The sequence below is a fragment of the Dromiciops gliroides genome, chromosome 3 (genome assembly GCF_019393635.1).
Source record: "Dromiciops gliroides isolate mDroGli1 chromosome 3, mDroGli1.pri, whole genome shotgun sequence".
NCBI lineage: Eukaryota > Metazoa > Chordata > Mammalia > Microbiotheria > Microbiotheriidae > Dromiciops > Dromiciops gliroides.
In genome coordinates, this window is record NC_057863.1 from 457948252 (window position 1) to 457969261 (window position 21010).

The 21010-nt window shown below is 35.6% G+C and overlaps 1 protein-coding gene across 1 annotated transcript in view; it reads left to right on the plus strand.

Annotated features, from left to right (window-relative positions):
• The window catches only part of BAZ2B (bromodomain adjacent to zinc finger domain 2B), a 358773-nt gene that overhangs the window by 259591 nt on the left and 78172 nt on the right, over positions 1-21010 (plus strand). Inside the window, 3 exon segments of the mRNA XM_043993621.1 lie at positions 14555-14647; positions 14775-14836; positions 20470-20535. Of these exon segments, the coding sequence (XP_043849556.1) occupies positions 14555-14647; positions 14775-14836; positions 20470-20535 (221 nt within the window).

Here is a 21010-nt window from a genome sequence, read left to right on the forward strand (position 1 = left end):
TTTCAGTGACATGATACTTCTTTTTTGATTTCTGACCCATCCTTTTCCATTTCCTTCATTGAATTCTTTTCTCATCACTTAACTCCTTTAAAATATGTTTTGCAACATCCTGCTCTTGAACTTCTTTCTTCCCTCTTTACTTTCTTTCTTGGTTACCTAATTTCCAATGTTTTACCTATACAGATGATATCCAAATCTCTATCTCCAACTTGTCTTCCTGACCAAATATTTCTATTGAATATCAATCCGAACCTGGACAACCCATTGGTACCTCAAATTTGACCTCTTCAAAACATATCAATTGCGTCAAGGTTATATCCGTATCTTCTCTTTCCTTGATTCCTATAAAAGCGCTCGGCTTTTCCCCAACCCTTAAAAATTTCTGTCTGATTCCACTCTGCCTCAAGCTGTCATTCTAGGTATCTCTCCCTTTCATAGACAAATTCCTATAATATTGCTTCCATTTTCTGTCTTTCCCCTCATTTTTCTACTATAACTGCTTTCTACAAGGTTATCAATGATCTCTTAATTGCTACATACTCTGTTTTTTTCTTAGATATCAACTTTTTTTACTTCTCTGTAACATTTGATTTTGTTGATACACTCCTCCTCAAGGATATGCCTTCCTTCTCCTTCAGCCTGCCTGACCACTCCTCAGTCGTCATCTTTTTCCTAAACCTGAACCCATTGTATCTTCCCAGGCTCTGTCCTGGGGTCTGTTTCTTTTGCTCTCTATACCATCTCTTGTTCTCTTGTCTCTAGTCACAAAATTACCTTGCTAGTTCAGGCCCTTATCAGTTGTCACTTAGACCAGTGCTGTCAACCTCAAATAGAAACTGGGGGACATTCCCCCCAAGAATAAGGATGCCAATGGGCTGCTTGTTAACATTTTAATCTGGTTTAGACTATATGGCTTCATGTTTGACACCTCTGAACTAGACTATTTTAAGGTCCTCCTAATTGTTTTCCCTTCTTCCAGATACTTCCCTCTCCTACTTTTTCCAAATAGTGGCCAAGTAGTTTCCCTGTATTTCAGGACTTATTATGTCACTGTACTACTCAAAAATCTTTGGCATTTAAAGGCCTTTCAGGGGCAGCTAGGTGGTACAGTGGAGAAATCACCGGCCCTGGAATCAGGAGGACCTGAGTTCAAATTCTGCCTCAGACACTTGACACTTACTAGTTGAGTGACCCTGGGCAAGTCACTTAACCCTCATTGTCCTGCTCCCCCCGCCCCCCCCCCCCCCCGCCAAAAGAGAGGCCTCTCAAAAAAAAAGCCTCTCAGTCTGACTCCAGGCCATCTTTGGAGACATTACTTACAATTCCCTTTTACGTACTCTATATCCCAGCCAAACTGGAATACTTATTACAAAATTCAATACTTCCATACTTTTGCAAAAGTTGTCCCTATCAAATGCATTTTATGCCATTGGGAATCTGTAGTTTCTTTCACAAATTAACGTACCATATTCTACCCAAAAAAAACCCCAACCTTTTCCTGATCCCCTTAATTTTTAATATTCTGTCCCTCCTCAAACTATCATATGTATTTTTAATTTGTTTAATTGTTATATGCTTCCCATAAAATGTAATCTCCTTGAGAGTAGAGATACAAATATAGAGAATGAAATTATTATAGAAAGCATATTGAACTTCTCTTTCTTCATCAATTAGCACATTTTAGAACATAATAACGTTTAGGTTGCAAAATTCAAGGAATGCTGGTGATTCTGTTTTTAATGAATATCTTTCCCTGATGCTGACTTATGTATTACCACAGTTCTTCAGACTTATCATTTGTCATATTGCTGACCCCATAAAGCAGCTTCAGAATAGTTCTACAAACGATTAATAAGTACTTGGTTGTGTGCAAAGCACTGGTGAATATAGAGATGAAAAACAGCTCACTTAGCTTAGTTTTCTGTTTTGTTTTTTTGTTTTTTTGTTTGTTTGTTTTGTTTGCAGAGCAATGGGGGTTAAGTGACTTGCCCAGGGCCACACAGCTAGTAAGTGTCAAGTATCTGAGGCCGGATTTGAACTCAGGTACTCCTGAATCCAGGGCCGGTGCTTTATCCACTGCACCACCTAGCCGCCCCCTAGCTTAGTTTTCTGACAGATAAGATACATATACTTTACCATTTTAAAGGTAATAACTAAGTCTATATTGTTATGAGTAGCTGAGGCTACTCAATGGAGTAAGGTATATTTAGGTGATCACTGAATTATGACATGTAACTCTTTACAATTGCATTGCTTGGGGCAGCTAGGTGGCACAGTGGATAAAGCACTGGCCTTGGATTGAGGAGAACCTGAGTTCAAATCCAATCTCAGAAACTTGACACTTACTAGCTGTGTGACCCTGGGCAAGTCACTTAATCCTCATTGCCCTGCCAAAAAAACAAAAAACCAAAAAACAAAGATTGCATTGCTACTTGTGAGAGATCTGAGGGAATTATAATTCTTCTCTAGTACTTCATGGGATCATATGTAATATATATGACTTCATAGGAACCTTGAGTTTAACAAAAGCCCAAGTATTTCTAGATGTCTTTGGCAATTATATTATATCTCATGTCTCATTCTGGTTTTTAGATAGATATAGATATACATCCATATCTTTATATACCTTTGTCTTATATATTTATATCAAAAAACAAGCTTCTATAGTCAACCCTTTCATCAGTATTATAAAGGAGTTCTTAAAGATGTAAATAGTCTACTTTTTCAGATTTATTCCCATCAAAATGGCCTACTAGTTGCTGATGAGTTGTTGAACTCATCCTTTTATCTCCTATCTCCATGCCTTCTATTTCTTGTTTCTGTGGCTTCAAATAGAATTCTCCACAATGAGAGAGAGAGAGAGAGAGAGAGAGAAAGGTAGGTGATAGATAATTGATAGATATTTAGGTAGGTAGGTTGGTAGATGTCATATGCTAAATTCTAGGAATGTGAATACCAGGAAGATAGTTTTTACCTTGAAGAACTTCCATTCTAATGGTGGAAGACAATAAATAAATTGGGAAGGTGGCATTGTGTGGAGCTCACCAGGTGCTGGTTGCTGTGGAGGCTTGCCTTGCACTGAATAAGATTAAATGAAAGCCTAGTATTCTAAAAGCAGAATCCAAGTTTCCAGTGCATGGCTTATGGGGATGGTGGCCAAAGTGGAGATAGCATGTTATAGAAGATTCCTCCTAGAGTGAAAATCCTCTTTACTTCCATCTTTTATTACTCTTATTTTCCTTAATGACTCAGCTCAAGTGCCACTCCTTTTTTTGAGTCTTTCCTGTTTCTCCTAAATGTTCTCTCCTTCCTTGGGTCACTTTATATTTATTTATCTCTATATATGTTAGATCCTCAATGATCTTGATGCAGAAACTATTTTTATTTTTATTTTATATATTTATAATTTTATTTTATTTATATATAACATACATAATATTTTAAATAATAGATATTTGTTTTTTATTTCTATTTTAAATGCTTAATAAATATTCAATTAATGAATGAGTTCAAAAAACTGCTTATTACTTTGCTAAAAATTGTTCTTTATTCTGTGCGTAGTAGTAAGATCAGTTATGAGTACACTGTTTGATGATGTTTTCTATGCCCAATATACTGTTTGGTAGATATTAGCTCAAAGAATTAGTCACTCCACCATTCATGTTCATATTTAAGCTAAAAAGTTCTTTCAAACAAAAGTGCTGCTACAATGTTATTATATGGACATTTTATCTTCCAATAGTTCTATTTAATAATTCTTTGGTTGTATTGCTTTCTAGAGTTTAGAGTTTTTCAAGAAAGAGTTTCTAGTACCCAGTGCCATAGCATAGCTATGATAAGAATTTATTAATTGCTTGCTATGGTCTTTAAACTCTATTGAAAGCAAAGTTATAATTATATGCTATATGTATATCAATTATTTACCTGCATTTTGGAGGCTGGAAATAGTGTAAATAAAATGCTGATGCTTTGCAAGCTTTCCAGTCCAGAAGGTCTAATGACTTTGACCTCCCTATAAATCAGCAATGTTGCTGACATTTTCACAGAAAAACCTAATAATGACCAGCTTATCAGATGCTGATGTGCAATGAGTTTGTCTTTTATCCAGTGACATTTTTGCTTGGAACATAGTTTTTCATTTGTGAAATCCACTCAACATCATCAGTCATTCCAACTATTATGTTGATGATTTCACTGCTAACATATTCAAAACACCCCTTTGTTTATATCCATTTGATAGTTGTTTTGGTGTGGCAAACACAATGTGTAAAATATGCCACTATAGACTTTACACATTGTCAGAGAGGGAGCAGTGCCTAGCCTATTCCTAAGATCATTTTCACGCAGTGCTATTATGACAATTTCATTTATTTTATGGAGGAGGTTAAGTTCAATTTTTTTCCTTTTCATGAAGAAAATTATCTTTTTTTTTTCATGAGCCTAACCACTAAGAGGATGGATTAGAGAAGTATTAGTTTCTTAGTCCTTCTCAGAAATACTAAGGGGCCATTTAAAGGTGTTCTGAAAAAAGAATAAGCAGAAGAATTAATCAATTTCAGGAGAACTTATGGTTTGTGACAAACACCAAGAAGAATTGACAAGAGATGTGTCAATTAACCATGAAAAGAGTCAGAGATCCTTTCACACAGGAATCGGCAAAAAGGGAGGAGGATTCCAAGGAGTTAGTGAGTATCACCCTGAACACTCACTGTGATTCACTCTTTTTAAAAGGTTTTTTTTTTTCTGCATATTCAATGACTATTTGCCAATATCAGGTGGCCCTGACAATTTTCTCCTTCAAGGCATTCTCTATAACATTTACAGAGTAAAATGTATGTAATATTAGTATATTATGTCTCTACTTCCATAACGAGGATATTTGGAGCAGGTTTTCTTACTCTTATTTTGGCTTAAAGCCTTCCCGCTATTGGCTGATGTCATTCCAGGCCAGGGTTAACTAGGCAACACTGGGTGAAAGGTCACCTGGAAGACCAAGTGAAAGGTTATGGTATTCAGTGATCTAACCAATCATGGAAAAGACTTTTCCATCCTTTTCCTGCAAGGGCACAAACAGGTGGGGAAAGTACATGAGTACTTCATCAGATATGGATTTCTCTGCTAGGGAGTGAACAATTGCATTTACAAAGCCTTGTGTAAATGAATCGTGTTTATGGTGGCTGTCAAATACTTTTGATTACTTACAGCCAGGTCTGGCTGACCGAAATTCCCTGATCACATAGTTTCTGGGAGCAAAATAGTTTGGGTACCCTACCAAATGCCCAAACTCGGGCTTCCACAATAGGCCATAGGCCTATAAATAAAATACCTTGAGGCAATGGTTCACCTAACCTGCCACTGATTCAGATTTGGGGCTTGCCTTATGTTAGTAATCTGTCCATTTGCCCAATGATGGGATATGGATCTCCATCCAGCTGGTAGTACCAATTTTTGAAAAGCCACTTATTCCCAGTATCTCCTTTAAGACTGTAGCTGTACTTTGTAGGCAAAAGCTTTCAGGATAAGAAAGTTCAAGAGTGCAGTAGATCAGAGCATGGATTGACTTGGGTTTTAGGAGTGGGGGTGGTGCTGATGATATTAGGGGTAGAACAACAAAATCTCAAAATTTGAAGGGACCTATAAGACCATATAGTCCAACCAGTATCTGAGTCAGAAATCCCTCTCATCATGCTCTGGCAGAGTCATCATCCAGCTGTGTGCCCAGCAATAAATTAATCAATTAATTTTTAAAAACCAGAATACCTCTAGTGAGGGGGAACCTACTTAGTCCATTACACTTTTTAAAAAATGTATACATTTTTATTTAAAGTTTTGAGTTCCAAATTTTATCTTTCCTTTTCCTCCCCAACCTCCTCCTTGAGGTGGTAAGCAATCAAATATAGGCTATACATATATAGTTATATAAAACAGTACAATATTAGTAATTTTGTATGAGAAAAACTTGAATAAAAGGGGGGAAATGAAAGAAAGTAAAAAATAGCATGCTTCAGTCTGTGTTCAATCCATTACACTTTTGGAAAGCTTTATTTATTAGGAATTTCTTGAGTTGAAGTCCCTCCGTGTCTGTAATTCTCTCCCTCCTCACCTCTGCCTCCTGGCTTCCTTGGTTACTTTTATGTCACAAATAAAATTCCACATCCTACAAGAAGCCTTTCCCAATCCTTCTGAATGCTAGTGCCTCCCTTTGTTGATTATTTCCAATTTATTCTGGGCACAGTGATCTTAAATATCTTTCTTCCAGTGCATATTTTGTTTGAACATAGTTGTTTTCCTGTTGTCTCCTGCATTAGACCAAACTCTTTGAGAGCAAGGACTATCTTTTGCTTTTGTTTGCATTCCCCACACTTAGTACAGCACCTTGGAACATTGTTGTTGTTCAGTTGTTCAGTCATTTCCAACTCTTTGTGACCCCCATGAACCACAGCATGCCAATACTGTTCATAGGGTTTTCTTGGCAAAGATGCTGGAGTGGTTTGCCATTTCCTTCTCCATGATGATTAAGACAAACAGAGGTTAAGTGACTTGCCCAGGGTTACCCAGTCAATAAATATCTGAGGCCAAATTTGAACTCCAGTCTTTCTACTCTAGGCCCAGTGCTCCATCCACTAAGCCACCTAGTTGCTTTACCTGGCATATAGTAGCACCTAGTAAATATTTCTTGACTAACTGATTGAAATTTGCCTCTCAGCAATTTTCTCTATTTGGTCATAGTTCTGATCTTGAAGGCTAAATAGATTAAATTTAATCCTTCTTCCCCATGATGGCCTTTCAGATACTTTATAGATTGCTATCCTTTACCAACTCTCCTTTGCCTACCTTCCTGGTCCTCTCTTTTCCAGGCTGACCATCCCTAGTTCCTTTGTCCTATACTTGTACAGTTCACCCATCTTGAGGTCCTTTGGCCTCCTGGGCCCCTATCTCCTAAAATATGACAACCCACACTGACTACAACATTCCAAATATGGTCAGATAAGGGTAGAGTACAGAGAATTGTTCCCTGCACATTTAACGAAGTTTAATATCAATTTAATTTTCTTGGCTCCATATCATGCTGTTGATTTTCTTAGTACTAAAACCCCAAGATGAAGGATTACCTAGCCAGTCATATATGTCTCATGGTACATTTATCTAGTTGATTCTTCTTTTAACACAAATGTATAACTTATTTTGTGTGCCCTCATTAAGTTTCATCTTAACAGATTCAGATAAACATTCTTTGTAGTGGAATTATCAATTTCCACAACAAAGAAATTATATTAGTTGGAGTAGATTAGAAAGTGCTTAATGATGATTTACCATTTAAATTTTTGAAATGCCCCCTCTGGAGAGTTAAGACTGTGTAATTTAAGATTCTAAATGTGGATTCTAATCTGTTCCCCCAGTTTTGGGGGAAACTGACTAAAAATCACTGATAAAACAAGTTTAGGTTTTTAAGAGTTTATTGGAAAATAGAAAGAAAAAGATTGAGAACAGAATTCTAGCAGCCTGGCATTCCTATCTTTCCTCAAATTTCCTGTGAAGTCCTCTGCTGCCACCACCATCAAGTCAGGAAGCCAAAAAAAACCCAGCGCTCTCTGCGCAGGCTCCCTTTCCTCCTTCCTGTCTCCTCCCAGACCATAGGAGGCTCCTCAAGTTGATTGGCTGGTAGCCTTGATAGACAGCACCCATGAGAAAACGTCATTTCCTGACGCCAAGGAAAAGCCACAATGCCTCTGAGGCATTTTCCTCATGGTGGAGCTTTCCCACAGCAAGTCTCCAGTAGGTGGCGTCATTCCAATCATTACAGTCCCCCCTTTTGTTCCTCAAGAAACAAAATGTTTCCTTGACAGAACAGTGAAAAGAATATAATAACTATTGCTAACTAATAATATGTGAACATCAATATAGAAAAGGAAGAGAGGAAGATTTTGTCCAGAGGGGCTATTTTTTTTTTTGTCCTCATGAACTGACGCTTTGACATTAGTCTTGCAAAGGGAGGGCCTTTGCATAGGGTACATGTTACAGATGATGTATATTATAACAGAAAGGAGATAGTAAAAACTAACAAAACAAAACAGTTCATATAGAGTCTCTGATTTCTCTTGTCTTCTTGAAGTGGTAAGATGTCATCAGGAGGAAACTGGATTCTGGTCTGGAAAACTGGATTCTGGACTCTGGTCTGGATTCTGGATTCTGGACTCTGGTCTGGAAAGCTGGATTCTCTTCTTTAACTGTTTGAATTGCTGTATTTTTTACTAAACCTTAGCATAGCATTGTCAATGATCAAATTAGTAAATTCCATTACATTCCCTTCTTTATATCCTTAGACTTCCAATAGAGGGTTGAGGTAGTTTTGCAATCAGTAACACTTTTTACCACCATGTGTCTGGATCAAAGCCAAATTTAGTATGTGTTCATGACACCTGAAAATGTTATGGAAAGGTTATCATACCATATCTTATGGTTCCCGAGACAGCCAGTGATTGTGCTAGGCCACAGGTGAGTTCAACAGAGTGAGATAAAAAGATAAATAAGTTCAGTTAAATTAGGTTAAATTAGGAGGGAGAGAGGATGAATACTGGACTGTGCCTAGTAATTGTGCTCTACATAGTCACCATCATAAGCAAACCATGGACTTACGTATACCTGTCTCTCCTTTTGTTGCACATATATTCTCTCCAGGGCCTGCATCAGAGTTCATAGCAAGTTAGTCTCTGAAATGATAAGTTTCCATATTTCTGAAATCTCATTAATTTCACCAAAGACAGTATGATGGTAAAAATGCGTGCTATGCTGCATAACTGAGAATATATTAGTGATATATACAATAATTCCAAACCATACCCAGCGTATAATGACATATAAATAATAAATGAATGTAAATAGCTGATTATATTAGACATTATTTTATAATCTTCTTTTAGCAAGTAAACCACATCATCTTATACATGAATTCTCTAGTATAACAGTAGCAGATACTTAAAGTGGTGATTAATTTATCAAAAAGAAATAAGATTTCAATATTCAATGTTTTCAGTGAGGTATCAAGCAATAGGGTTCAATAACCCTTTCTGGTCTTTTTTAGTTAAACAGAACAACATAAAAGAGAAAGGAGAAAAAAAAAAATCACCCCTCTGGACAAAACTTTCCTCTCTTCCTTTTCTATATTGTTGTTCACATATTATTAGTTAGCAATAGTTATTATATTCTTTTTACTATTCCGTCAAGGAAACATTTTGTTTCTTGAGGAACAAAAGGGGGGACTGTAATGATTGGAATGACGCCACCTACTGGAGACTTGCTGTGGGAAAGCTCCACCATGAGGAAAATGCCTCAGAGGCATTGAGGCTTTTCCTTGGCGTCAGGAAATGACGTTTGCTCATGGGTGCTGTCTGTCAAGGCTACCAGCCAATCAACTTGAGGAGCCTCCTATGGTCTGGGAGGAGACAGGAAGGAGGAAAGGGAGCCTGCGCAGAGAGCGCTGGGGTTTTTTGGCTTCCTGACTTGATGGTGGTGGCGGCAGAGGACTTCACAGGAAGTCTGAGGAAAGATAGGAATGCCAGGCTGTTAGAATTCTGTTCTCAATCTTTTTTTCTTTCTATTTTCCAATAAACCCTTAAAAACCTAAACTCGTTTTATCAGTGATTTTTAGTCAGTTTCCCCCAAAACTGGGGGAACAGATTAGAATCCACATTTAGAATCTTAAATTACACAAGACTTTCAAATATCAAATTATATTATTTAAAAAAAAACTAATCTGGGAGAGCTAGGCGGCACAGTGGATAAAGCACCAGCCCTAGATTCAGGAGGGCCGGAGTTCAAATCTAGCCTCAGACACTTGACACTTACTAGCTCTGTGACCCTGGGCAAGTCACTTAACCTTCATTGCCCCCCCCCAAAAAAAGAACCCACTAATCTTCAAACATATTTAATAGGAGTAAGAAAAGAAAAAAAAGAAGCCTAGGGCAATGGATCACATCTAGATAAGGAATAATTGGAAAAATAAAAAGCTCAGTAGCCCAGTGTTCAATATAACATGATTGAGAAAAAATTATTTAGGGAAGGATTCATTATTTGGAAAAATTGGTAGTTTTTAAAACTACAGAGCAGTTTGGCAGCAATTAAGTTTATTCAACATCTTATACCTTATATCCTAAATAACTCAACATGATTTTCTTAACTGGAAAAGTCACACCATAAAAAGTTAGGAGAACATGAAATCAGGTATTTTTCATAGCTCTGACTAGTGGGATTATTATTTTTTTTAAATTAATAAAGTATTTTTTTCCATTACATGTAAAGATAGTTCTCAACCTTTGTTTATACAAGCTTTACAATTTCAGATTTTTCTCCCTCCCCTCCCCTCCCTCCCCCCTCCCCTAGACAGCAGATAATCTGATATAGGTTTTATATATATATATATATATATATATATATATATATATATATATATATATATATATATATATATATATATACACATACACACACACACACACATAATAACATTAATCCTATTTCTGCATTACTCATGTTATAAGAGAAAAAAATCAGAGCAATGATGGAAAACCTCAAAATAGAAAAAAAAACAACAGCATCAAAAACAAAAGAAATAGTAAGGTTCATTTAGCATCTATACTCTGCAGTTCTTTTTTTTTTTTTCCTGGATTTGGAGATCCTCTTCCATCACGAGTTCCCTGGAACTCTTCTGTGCCATTGCATTGGTGAGAAGAATATAGTCCATCACAGTAGATCAACACTCAATGTTGATGTTACTGTGTACATTGTTCTTCTAGTTCTGCTCATCTCACTCATCATCAGCCCACGCAAGACCCTCCAGGTTTCTCTGAACTCCTCCTGCTCATCATTTCTTATAGCACAATAGTATTCCATTGTATTCATATACCACAACTTGTCTAGCCATTCCCCAATTGATGGGCACCCCCTCAACTTCCAATTCTTTGCCACCACGTAAAGAGCAGCTATAAATATTTTTGTACATGTGGGTCCTTTTCCCCCTTCCATGATCTCTTCGGGAAAAAGACCCAAAAGTGATATTGCTGGGTCAAAGGGTATGCACAGTTTTATAGCCCTTTGGGCATAATTCCAAATTGTTCTCCAAAATGGTTGGATCAGTTCGAAGCTCCACCAACAATGGATTAGTGTTCCAATTCTAGTGGGATTATTATAAACTAAACAAGTGATAACGTTTATCACAAAAAATAAAATAATTTAATTCATGTGAAATTGAAAATGTTTTGCACATGCAAAATCAATGCAATTAGGATACAAAGTGAAAAACTACTGAAAGAAAAAAAATTGCATCAAAGATCTCTGATAAGGGTATGAAATAATGGAAAATTAACAGAAACCAGGAGCCACTCCCCAGTGTATTAAGTGGTGAAACTCATGTGGTCAGTAAACAGTTGACATATGAATCATTGCTCCAAATTACTAATCATAAGAAATATGCAAGTGAAAATAACTATAGATTTTGCTTCATACTTGAAAAATTTTCAAAGATGTCAGAAATAGGAAACATTATGTTGGAGTAGCTGGCTGTGAATGAACAGGCACACTAATATACTCACTGTTATTGGAGCTGTGAATTGTTCCAATTCATTCGACAGGCAATTTGGAATTAAACTTTTAAAACAGCTGTTAGATATATACCTTAAGAAGACTAAGACACAAATGAACGTCTGTTATACATCAAAATATTAATAACAGCACTTTCTGTGGATGACAAAAGACTCAAAATAGATGTATGAATCTAAACATCTACTAAAAACTCTTATGGTACATGAATCTAATGGAATATTGTTGTACTATATAAAAAGGTTGAATATAAAGAATGAAGGGAAACATTACCATAGGAAGAGCTCTGTGCACTCATGTAAAGTAAGCAGAACCAGGAAGATAATATACAAAATGACTATAATAAGATAACTGGAAAGAATTTTTAAAGCGAAACTGAATGCTGTATAACTATAATGAATAAAAAGAATGCTTTGCACTTCTGGAGAACACTTGAGAAAATATACCTCCCTTCCTGCTTTGCAGAAATGGGGGATGGGGGTCTGTGAGGGTGAAGTCTTTGATAATGCTGTTAGACAGTGAATGTGTTGGTTGCTTTTGATGGACTTTTTTTAAAAGTCTTTGTTACAAGGGATGGCCCACTAGATGGAGAGGAGGGATATATTCAGTTCTAAAATTGACATAAGCTTACATCAATAACAATTTTAAAAGATATACGCCTTATGTCATAAGAGGAATTCCTGAAAATTCTTAGGTTCTTCATTCAGAATGGTGAAGAGAGGAGTCAAGGAGAACTCAGGAATGAGCTTTCAGCAGTACGTGGCAAAACCACGCTAAGGCCAATATATTCACGAGTGTTCCTTGTGATAGAATTATATCTACCTTCCAACATTATTGCTCCACCATTCAGAAATTAAAATCTTTGCCACAAGAAAATTGTCATTTTTACTTTGATGATCATTGGAAAGAAAAGAATTGGCCTACCAGGCTGAGACAAAGGCGGGGAGGGTGGGGAAGAATGGATGATATTAACAATGTATTTTACCACCATGGAACCTTCTTACTTCCTCCCTTTGTAAACTGTGGTTACTACAGTTTTCCTGGCGGTGACTAGGTTGACCTAACCACAATACAAACAGAAACTCCACCCACTTACTTGCCTTATCCTTTCCTTAGTGGTAAGCTTGGGCACAGTGAGCTTGAGTAGATACCTTCAAGTCAAGGACCAGGGCCTTCATAAGAGTCCAGGATGTGAAATGAGCATTCCAGACCATTTTGGTGCATGACTAGATTCAGTTCTCAATTCAAGGAGCATGAGAGCTGACCCAGGTGAGAGCCTTTGAACTTGGCTCATATGGTTTGGAATTCTCCTTCCCTGGACCAGTCTTTTAGGGCCTCTTCATTCTAGTCTAATTCCCTGATTTAAACCTGGAAGAGTATGATGTTTTTTTTAACTTCTTCAATATACTCCAGTTTTATTCATTTGAAATTCTTTCTACAGTGTATTAACTTATTTATAATTCCACTGCCATGCCAGCAATTGATTTTTCACTTAGGTTCTTTTTTTTTTCAACTTTGAGGAGACCTTAAATTCTTTTAATTTTAATTTTTTTATTATTGTTTTAAAATAATTTTTGAGATGCGAAATTTTTATCTATCATATTTGCCATAGAGAGGCGCAGCATGGAATAGCTGTGCATAGAGAACTGGTCTCAGATACCCAAAGAGCAGAAGTGAATTCCTTTCTCTGACAAAAATACTGATTGTAGTACCAAGATCAAGTCAATTCCTCTCAGTGCCTTAGGCAACTCTCTTAAGGTTATAAATTACTAAGAATGTGCTTTTCTGCTTTGGTAGAAGTAGTTCCCAGTACCAATTAAATCACATGTCCAGCCCCATTCCTATAATTTGCAATAAATGCTTTACAATCTGTTATTTTTTTCTTTTTCATCTATCTTCACTATATTATTTTGTTTTGTTTTTATGTAACTGAGTATATCAACATTGTCTCTACTAATTTCCTTTTTTTAATAGATGAGCATGCTATCTATATCTATATAATCTCTTCTAAATAATCATGGACAAGATAAATGTGCTTTAATAGATAAAATTTATCTTTCTGCCACAGTTGAGATAAATGTTATTCTTTTCCATCTTTTTATATTTACATCTATGATCCAGCTGAAATTTATGTAGCATGTATTACAATACAAATCTAAATGTATCTTCTACCATATTGCTAACCTCTTTTTCCAAATAAAAAATACTTTTTCTATAATTTTTCCAAGCAATCATTTGTATTCATATAGTTATATTTCTATATCTTTCTATATATTTTTTCTATGTAGGTCTATAGACCTGTTACGTCTCATTAATTTCTTTTCTATTTTTTCCCCAATGCCAGACAGTTTCCATGAACAGTATTGAGTTTTAAAGTCTGAAAATGCGAGTCCTCTTTAATCACTTTTTTAAAGTCTCCCTAGCTTTTCTTGCCTGTTTCTTTCTACATAGAAATTGTATTAGGGTTTTATTCAGGTTTATACAGAAACTCATTGGCATTTTGATTGCTTTTGCATTGTCTATAAATTAAGTTTTTGAGAATACTGTCATCTTTACTATGTTGATTTTAGCTTGTTCATGAACACTGAATGACCTTCCAATTATTTAGCTCTTCCTTTGTTTCCATCAGTTTTATAAAGGTTATGTGTATGTCAAGGTAAATTAATCCCCAAATATTTAATTTCTTTATTGCTGTAAACTGGATTTCTTCTTTATGCTATTTCCAAAATCTTTATTGTCACATTATTGTTAGAGTGTATGTATTTTCCTGTCAGATGCAAAAATAAGACAGATGATTTCATTGTGCAAAAAAACCCATAAAAATCATTTTAGGTGTGCAAAACAAATTTGGACATTTTCATTAAGTACTCCTTATTAAAAGCAAAATTATTTGAGACCATTTAAATTAGGTATGGTGTGAAACTATCATTTATATGCTATGCCTTTTTGTATCTTTCAGAAATAGCAAGACAAGCAGCACAAATAAAGCTTTTGAGGAAACTTCAGAAGCAGGAACAGGCTCGAGTTGCCAAAGAAGCGAAGAAGCAACAAGGTAAATGATCAATTTTACAAGACCGTGAATTTGTGTAGTTGTCAGTATTGAAATTCTTAATAGCAGAGTTTGATTCTTTATTCCATTTTGTTTGACACCTGCCCTTGGAATTTTTTTTTTCTTATAGCAATAATGGCCGCTGAAGAGAAACGAAAGCAAAAGGAGCAGATAAAAATAATGAAACAACAGGTATGTTTGGACATCCAATTAATTTTCAATAATGAAGGTGATGTTTTTTATTCTATTTTTGTACTATTTTTATTTAAATTTCATAAATAATTACCTCTAAGATTAATGTTTTGCATAGTACTTTTTATGCATGGACCCTTTTATTTCTTTAAGCAAAATTTTTGTTAGTTTTTGGAAGGACAGTACTCCTATTTATTTGATTTCTTAGATGTAATTGCAGATAAGAGACATAATAAGTTTGATATTATGGTTATTTAAGAATAAATGTTCATTTAAAAGATAATATTTAATCGAATTTTGAGTATGTATTCAAATCTTGGATGTAGAGTAATATACTTTAATGCAGAAGAAACAATCCAATGTAGCTACTTACATGTGATGTACATCAGCTTCCAAGCTATTTTAATTGTTATTCTAATATGTTTTTATAACTGTATTTTTGCTTTATTACTTAAAAAAGTTTTATGTGAATTTTTCCCCTGATGGTTTATAAGATATTAAGAAAAGATAAATTTTAAAATATATGGGTATGAATCATTGCCAAATCTTTTGCTTTGGTCTCATTCCTTGATTACCTTTAGAGTTAGGGGCAGCTAGGTGGCACAGTAGATAGAACACTGGCCCTAACGTTGGGAGGAACTGAATTTAAATGTGACCTCAGATACTTACTAGCTGTGTGACTCTGGGCAAGTCACTTAACCCCAAATTGCCTTAAACATCCGGAGGCATTCTCCACTCAAACTGATACATATCTTGCCACCAGACCCAAATGGCTCTGGAGAAAACAGTGAAATTGGTGATCTTGCACAGCCCTCCCTCATTTAAATCCAATTCACTCCAAGTTATAACATCACCCTGATGTCATGGTCCTCTTTGGGAATGAAGAACAACAACAGCCTTTGGAGTTACTTAAAAGGCATGAACAATAGAAAAGTAAAACCTTGGAAACATTCCAGGTTAAAGAAGGTTTACTTTCAGCACATTTGGAGTCCTTTCTTCTTTCAAACTAAGCTTACTTAAGCAAAATATTATAATTAACAAGGTTTTCATCTTTGAAAATAAAGCATTGTATGAAACACATTGCCATCTCCCTTTTATTAGGCATTAGCAATAAAAAGGAGATGGGAGTATGATTATTATACATCAGATTTTTCATTCTTTCCTTTATCCACCCCCCTCATTTTTCTGTATGACCAGTCCACTTCCCTTTGGAGCCATGTGTCTCGATGATGACATTTTTTTTTTTTGGTGAAGCAATTGGGGTTAAGTGACTTGCCCAGGGTCACACAGCTAGTAAATGTCAAGTGTCTGAGGTCAGACTTGAACTCAGGTCCTCATGACTCCAGGGCTGGTCACCTAGCTGCCCCTGTATCACCTAGCTGCCCCTGTGTCACCTAGCTGCCCCAACGATGACATCTTTTATGCTGCATTTTTGTACATTGAAATAACCTGTATGGAAATAACTAAATATAAAGTATTTTGAGGAAATAGGGAGAACAGTGAAAAATAAGAGGTATTAAGAAAGATTTCACAGAGTAGTTGGCACCTGAACCCAGGCTTGAAAGGAGATGAGAATTAGAGATGCATACGGAATAGTTTGTTAGAATGGGTGGGACATGGAATATCAAGTTTGTGAAATGGCTAGTTGTCCTGTCTGCTTGGAATATAAAGTGCAAATGGGGGCCTATCACCAGAAGTCCTTTAATAATAGGGCTATCACGTCAAGCTTACAAATAATTGGGAACCATTTTGGACAGTTAAAACTGAACTAGTTCTGAACTAAGGAGAAACCTGAACACAGCATAGGTCTCTAACTTACTCACCTGCCTACCCATAGGAAATCTGTGTGTAACTAGTACTTTTTTTCATTCACATTACAGTACTTAAAACTGTTAGTGAATTTTACTATATCATCTGCCTTTTTCCTTAGAGAAGCTGCTAGGAGGTTTGGTATTATAATAGCTGTCATCATGCTCCAACCTACATTTTGTCTCTGTTTAATATAAGATTAAAGCTTGAATCTCCCATAGGATTCCTATTTGGCTTCTTGACCAATTTAATTGGTATCATCCATGTGGCCTGAGCCCTTAGTCATGGGTTCTATGAAAGCAACGCATGTTCAAAGCACTCTTTGGTTCAGCCTTTACCCAAAATCATAGTTCATAAAGTAGCCTTCAGTGTTTTCTTTTACTTGACCGACAGGTGATGCATTTAAGTTCAAAGCAAAAGTCACTTAATTAAACAGCATGGCATAATAGTTAGTGGGGGATTTGGGTCTATGGGGATAGATTAATTGCTCTTGAGAAGTAGTAAGAAATCTTGAGAAATCTAAGGTCTTAAACAGTGAAGAACTGAAGTAGTCAGTGTGTTTTCTCAGGGTCATAACCCACTTGAAGGCAAAAGCCTCTTGCTGCTGGCATGGTCTAGTCTAGAGGTATCAAACTTGTAGTTCAGCCCAAACTTGATTAAAATGTAATTGGGGGCAGCTAGATGGCGCAGTGGATAGAGCACTGGCCCTGGAGTCAGGAGTACCTGAGTTCAAATCCAGCCTCAGACACTTAACACTTACTAGCTGTGTGACCCTGGGCAAGTCACTTAACCCCAATTGCCTCACTAAAAAAAAAAAAAAAAAAAAAAATGTAATTGGCAGGGGGCAGCTAGGTGGCGCAGTGGATAGAGCACTGGCCCTGGATTCAGGAGGACCTGAGTTCAAATCCGACCTCAGACACTTGACACTAGCTGTGTGACCCTGGGCAAGTCACTTAACCCCCAATGCCCCACAAAAACAAACAAACAAAAAAAATGTAATTGGCAAATGTTTTAACAAAATAAATGAAAATTCAGTACAACAGATATAAGGTGCTAGCCCACATTAACATATCTATTTCTATCTGAGATCGGCACCTCTTGTCTAGACTTGCCAGAAAGGAAAGTAACACCAATACCATACCTTGCCACCTGGTGCTATTTGCTCTTTCTGTTGTGAGTACTGGTCCCCTTGGATAAGGACTATTATTATTACCTTCTAGTAGCTATTACCTTCTAGTTTCTTCCTACCTCTCTAAAAAAAAAAAAAAAGAAATCCTTCACTCAATTCCTCTTCTGGATATATACCTCAAGGAGATAAAAGATACAAAGAAAAGTCCTATCCATACCTAAATATTCATAGAACTGGGTTTTTTGGTAGTAGCAAAAGCTAGAAATAAAGTGGGTCCCCTTTGATGGAGAAATGGTTTGCAAATCTTGGTATATTAATTGTGCAATATGAAAAAATATAAGAAATTCAGAGAATTATGGGATGACTGTTATTAACTGATAACAAAAGTAATTACAAGAACTACAATAATGTAAATGATAACACAAAAAGGCAGTTGGACTCTAATTAGAATAACCAATATTGATCCCAGAGAACAAATGATCAAAAACAGCTTCCTGTGAGAGAAGTGAGGGGGACTGTAAGGATGTTGTCATATTACTGTGTTTGTTAATTTGCCTTTACTGCTTTTCTTTGTTAGCAAGTAAGGGTTCACTGGGGAGCAATTATAGCAGGAAATGACTGATATAAAAATAAAAATTGACAGTGAAACTTAAAACTTATCCTAAGAATTCCCACATTGCATACCCATTCAAAGCCTCTAGAGACATGATATTTGGCATCTTCTCCTAGTCAACGAGTGCTCTGATGCCCAAAGTGTTGTGACAGATGTAGTCCAGAGGGTCTCTGTCTATCCAGACACAAATCCTTTATATCTAGAAGCCATGACCTTGAAGATGTTAAGATCACCACACTAGTCTTGGGATGTAGTCAATCAGCTTCTAAAGATTAATGAGTGAAATACAAATCTACTCTTCTAGATTTTTGCTGAGAACAAAATACAACCATGCATAATAGTTATGATATAAACATAATGAAAAAACCAGAAGCAGATCAGGCAAAGTTGCATAGAAGCATGGTTTCAAAATATCTGAAACATATTTGCCTTGCTAAGAAGTACAACAGCTAGAGGCAGCTAGGTGGCACAGTGGATAAAGCACTGGCCCTGGATTAAGGAGGACCTGAGTTCAAATCCAGCCTCAGACACTTGACACTTACTAGCTGTGTGACCTTGGGCAAGTCACTTAACCCTCATTGCCCTGCGCAGAAAAAAAAAAAGAAAAAAAAGTACAACAGCTAGTGTTGAGATGTTTCTGGATAGAACAGGAGACAAAGGTTCATATTTACAAACTGTTCTTAGAGCCACAAACCAGATATACAGATTGGAAGAACTACTAGAGGTGCATATGTCATTTCATGCTCCAGAAGTGATCACCATTAATAAAATCATCTTCAAGCCTGAAGTATGATGGTAGTACACATGCAAATATAGAAATCCTGCCCTTTTGGACACTCATCTTCCCAGATCAAAAAATGTTTTATTTAACTCTTTGTCTTTTTCCTTGTGGAATATTAGAATATAATTGGGTGTTTATTCAGAATTAAAATTTTGAGGATAATGGTGGAATTTTCAACATCTTTTTTGATGTGCTTAGAAGGCTATTGTTGATGATTTAATATACATACATATGCATAAATATAATTTCATTCAATTTATTAAGAAAATAAATGTAATAAAGAATATAATTAATATAGGAGTTAAACACAAAAATTTAAGATATATAAATTTTCAAAGAACATTATTTCCTCTTTAATGAATTTTCAGTTATGGATACTCAGTAGTTCCAGAAATTGGGTAATGATCAGTAATTAGATTTAAGGACATTTTATTTATCAAGTGAAAACAAAATTTGTGGAAATTATTTTTACTAGTCCCTTGTATTTGTTTATATAATGTTTTATACTTTGATTTGATCCTCACAACATTCCAGTGAAACAGGGCAGGCATTATTTTACAGATAAGAAAATTGAGGTCTAGAGAATTTACTTGATGAAGGTTACGCTGTTAATAGCAGATCCAGGATGGGAAATCAGCTTTCCTGATGCATGGTATATTCCTGTTCCTCTTTGTATTATTCCTTGTTGTTTCTACTTTACTTTTATCTTTCTTATTACTGCATATACTTAAAAACTATTCTCAGCTGTGTGTACCACTTTGCTAGTATGTTTCCTCTGGGACTTACTGTGTTCTGTCTTATATATTTATTTCTTTACATGTTTTATTTCCCCTACTAGATTATAAGTTCCTTGAGGGCAGGGGCCATGACTTCTTCATTTTTATGTACTCTAAAGTACCTTGAATAACAGGGACTGTTATACTTTGGTCTTTGTATCCCCAGTGCCTGGGACATAGTAGGTGATTAATAAATGCTTGTTAAATGATTTATGGATTGAATGGTGCCTTGCATGTAGTAGGCACTCAATAAATGGGGTTTTTTGTAATTTACTTTTCCATTAAATGTTATGCAGATAATTGTTTATATCATATCAAGGTTATTGGGGGAAAACCATCCTTCAATAGTGTAAAATGTAGAATTGTGTGTATGGATTGAAGTGTGTATAGTTAAAGTGTATTTTTTCCATTTACTTAAACTATTTTTGCAAATTGTGTTTTTAAACATGAATTATTCTGTCTAAATAATTTTTGCTGATTTTTAATGTAATTTAAAATCTTAAATATTTATTAAATTCCCTACAGGAGAAAATTAAGAGAATACAGCAAATCAGAATGGAAAAAGAACTTCGAGCCCAGCAAATTCTAGAGGTAGAACTTTCAGATTAATACAATTAAGAACTTATTCATACTTTTCAAAGTTTTTATGAAGAAAAATCACAGTTGAATGTTTTGTCAAAAAAAAGTCCAAGTCAGTCTGTCCTTTAAAATGTTCTTTATTCACACATAGTATCATCTCATAAGTAAACCTTATCCACACATATCATGGTTGAGAATGAAGAAAAAAGCATAAAAGACCTTTGAGCAGCCAAAATAAAAGACAAAAAGTTCACATGGTTTGTATTCAATAAGAAAGTCCCTTAGTAACATACTTAAAATCTAATTGTTTTTAAAAATGCAAATAATACCAGTAATAAGTATGTTTATCTGATTTTTAGGGAGCACAGAGACAATTAAAAGCAATTAATTTGATGTTGGAGATGGGTTGTTACAGTTAATCACAATGACAATAGTGAAAACTGTCAGCTGACAGCAAGGGAAAAGAACATAAAAATGCTTTTTAAAA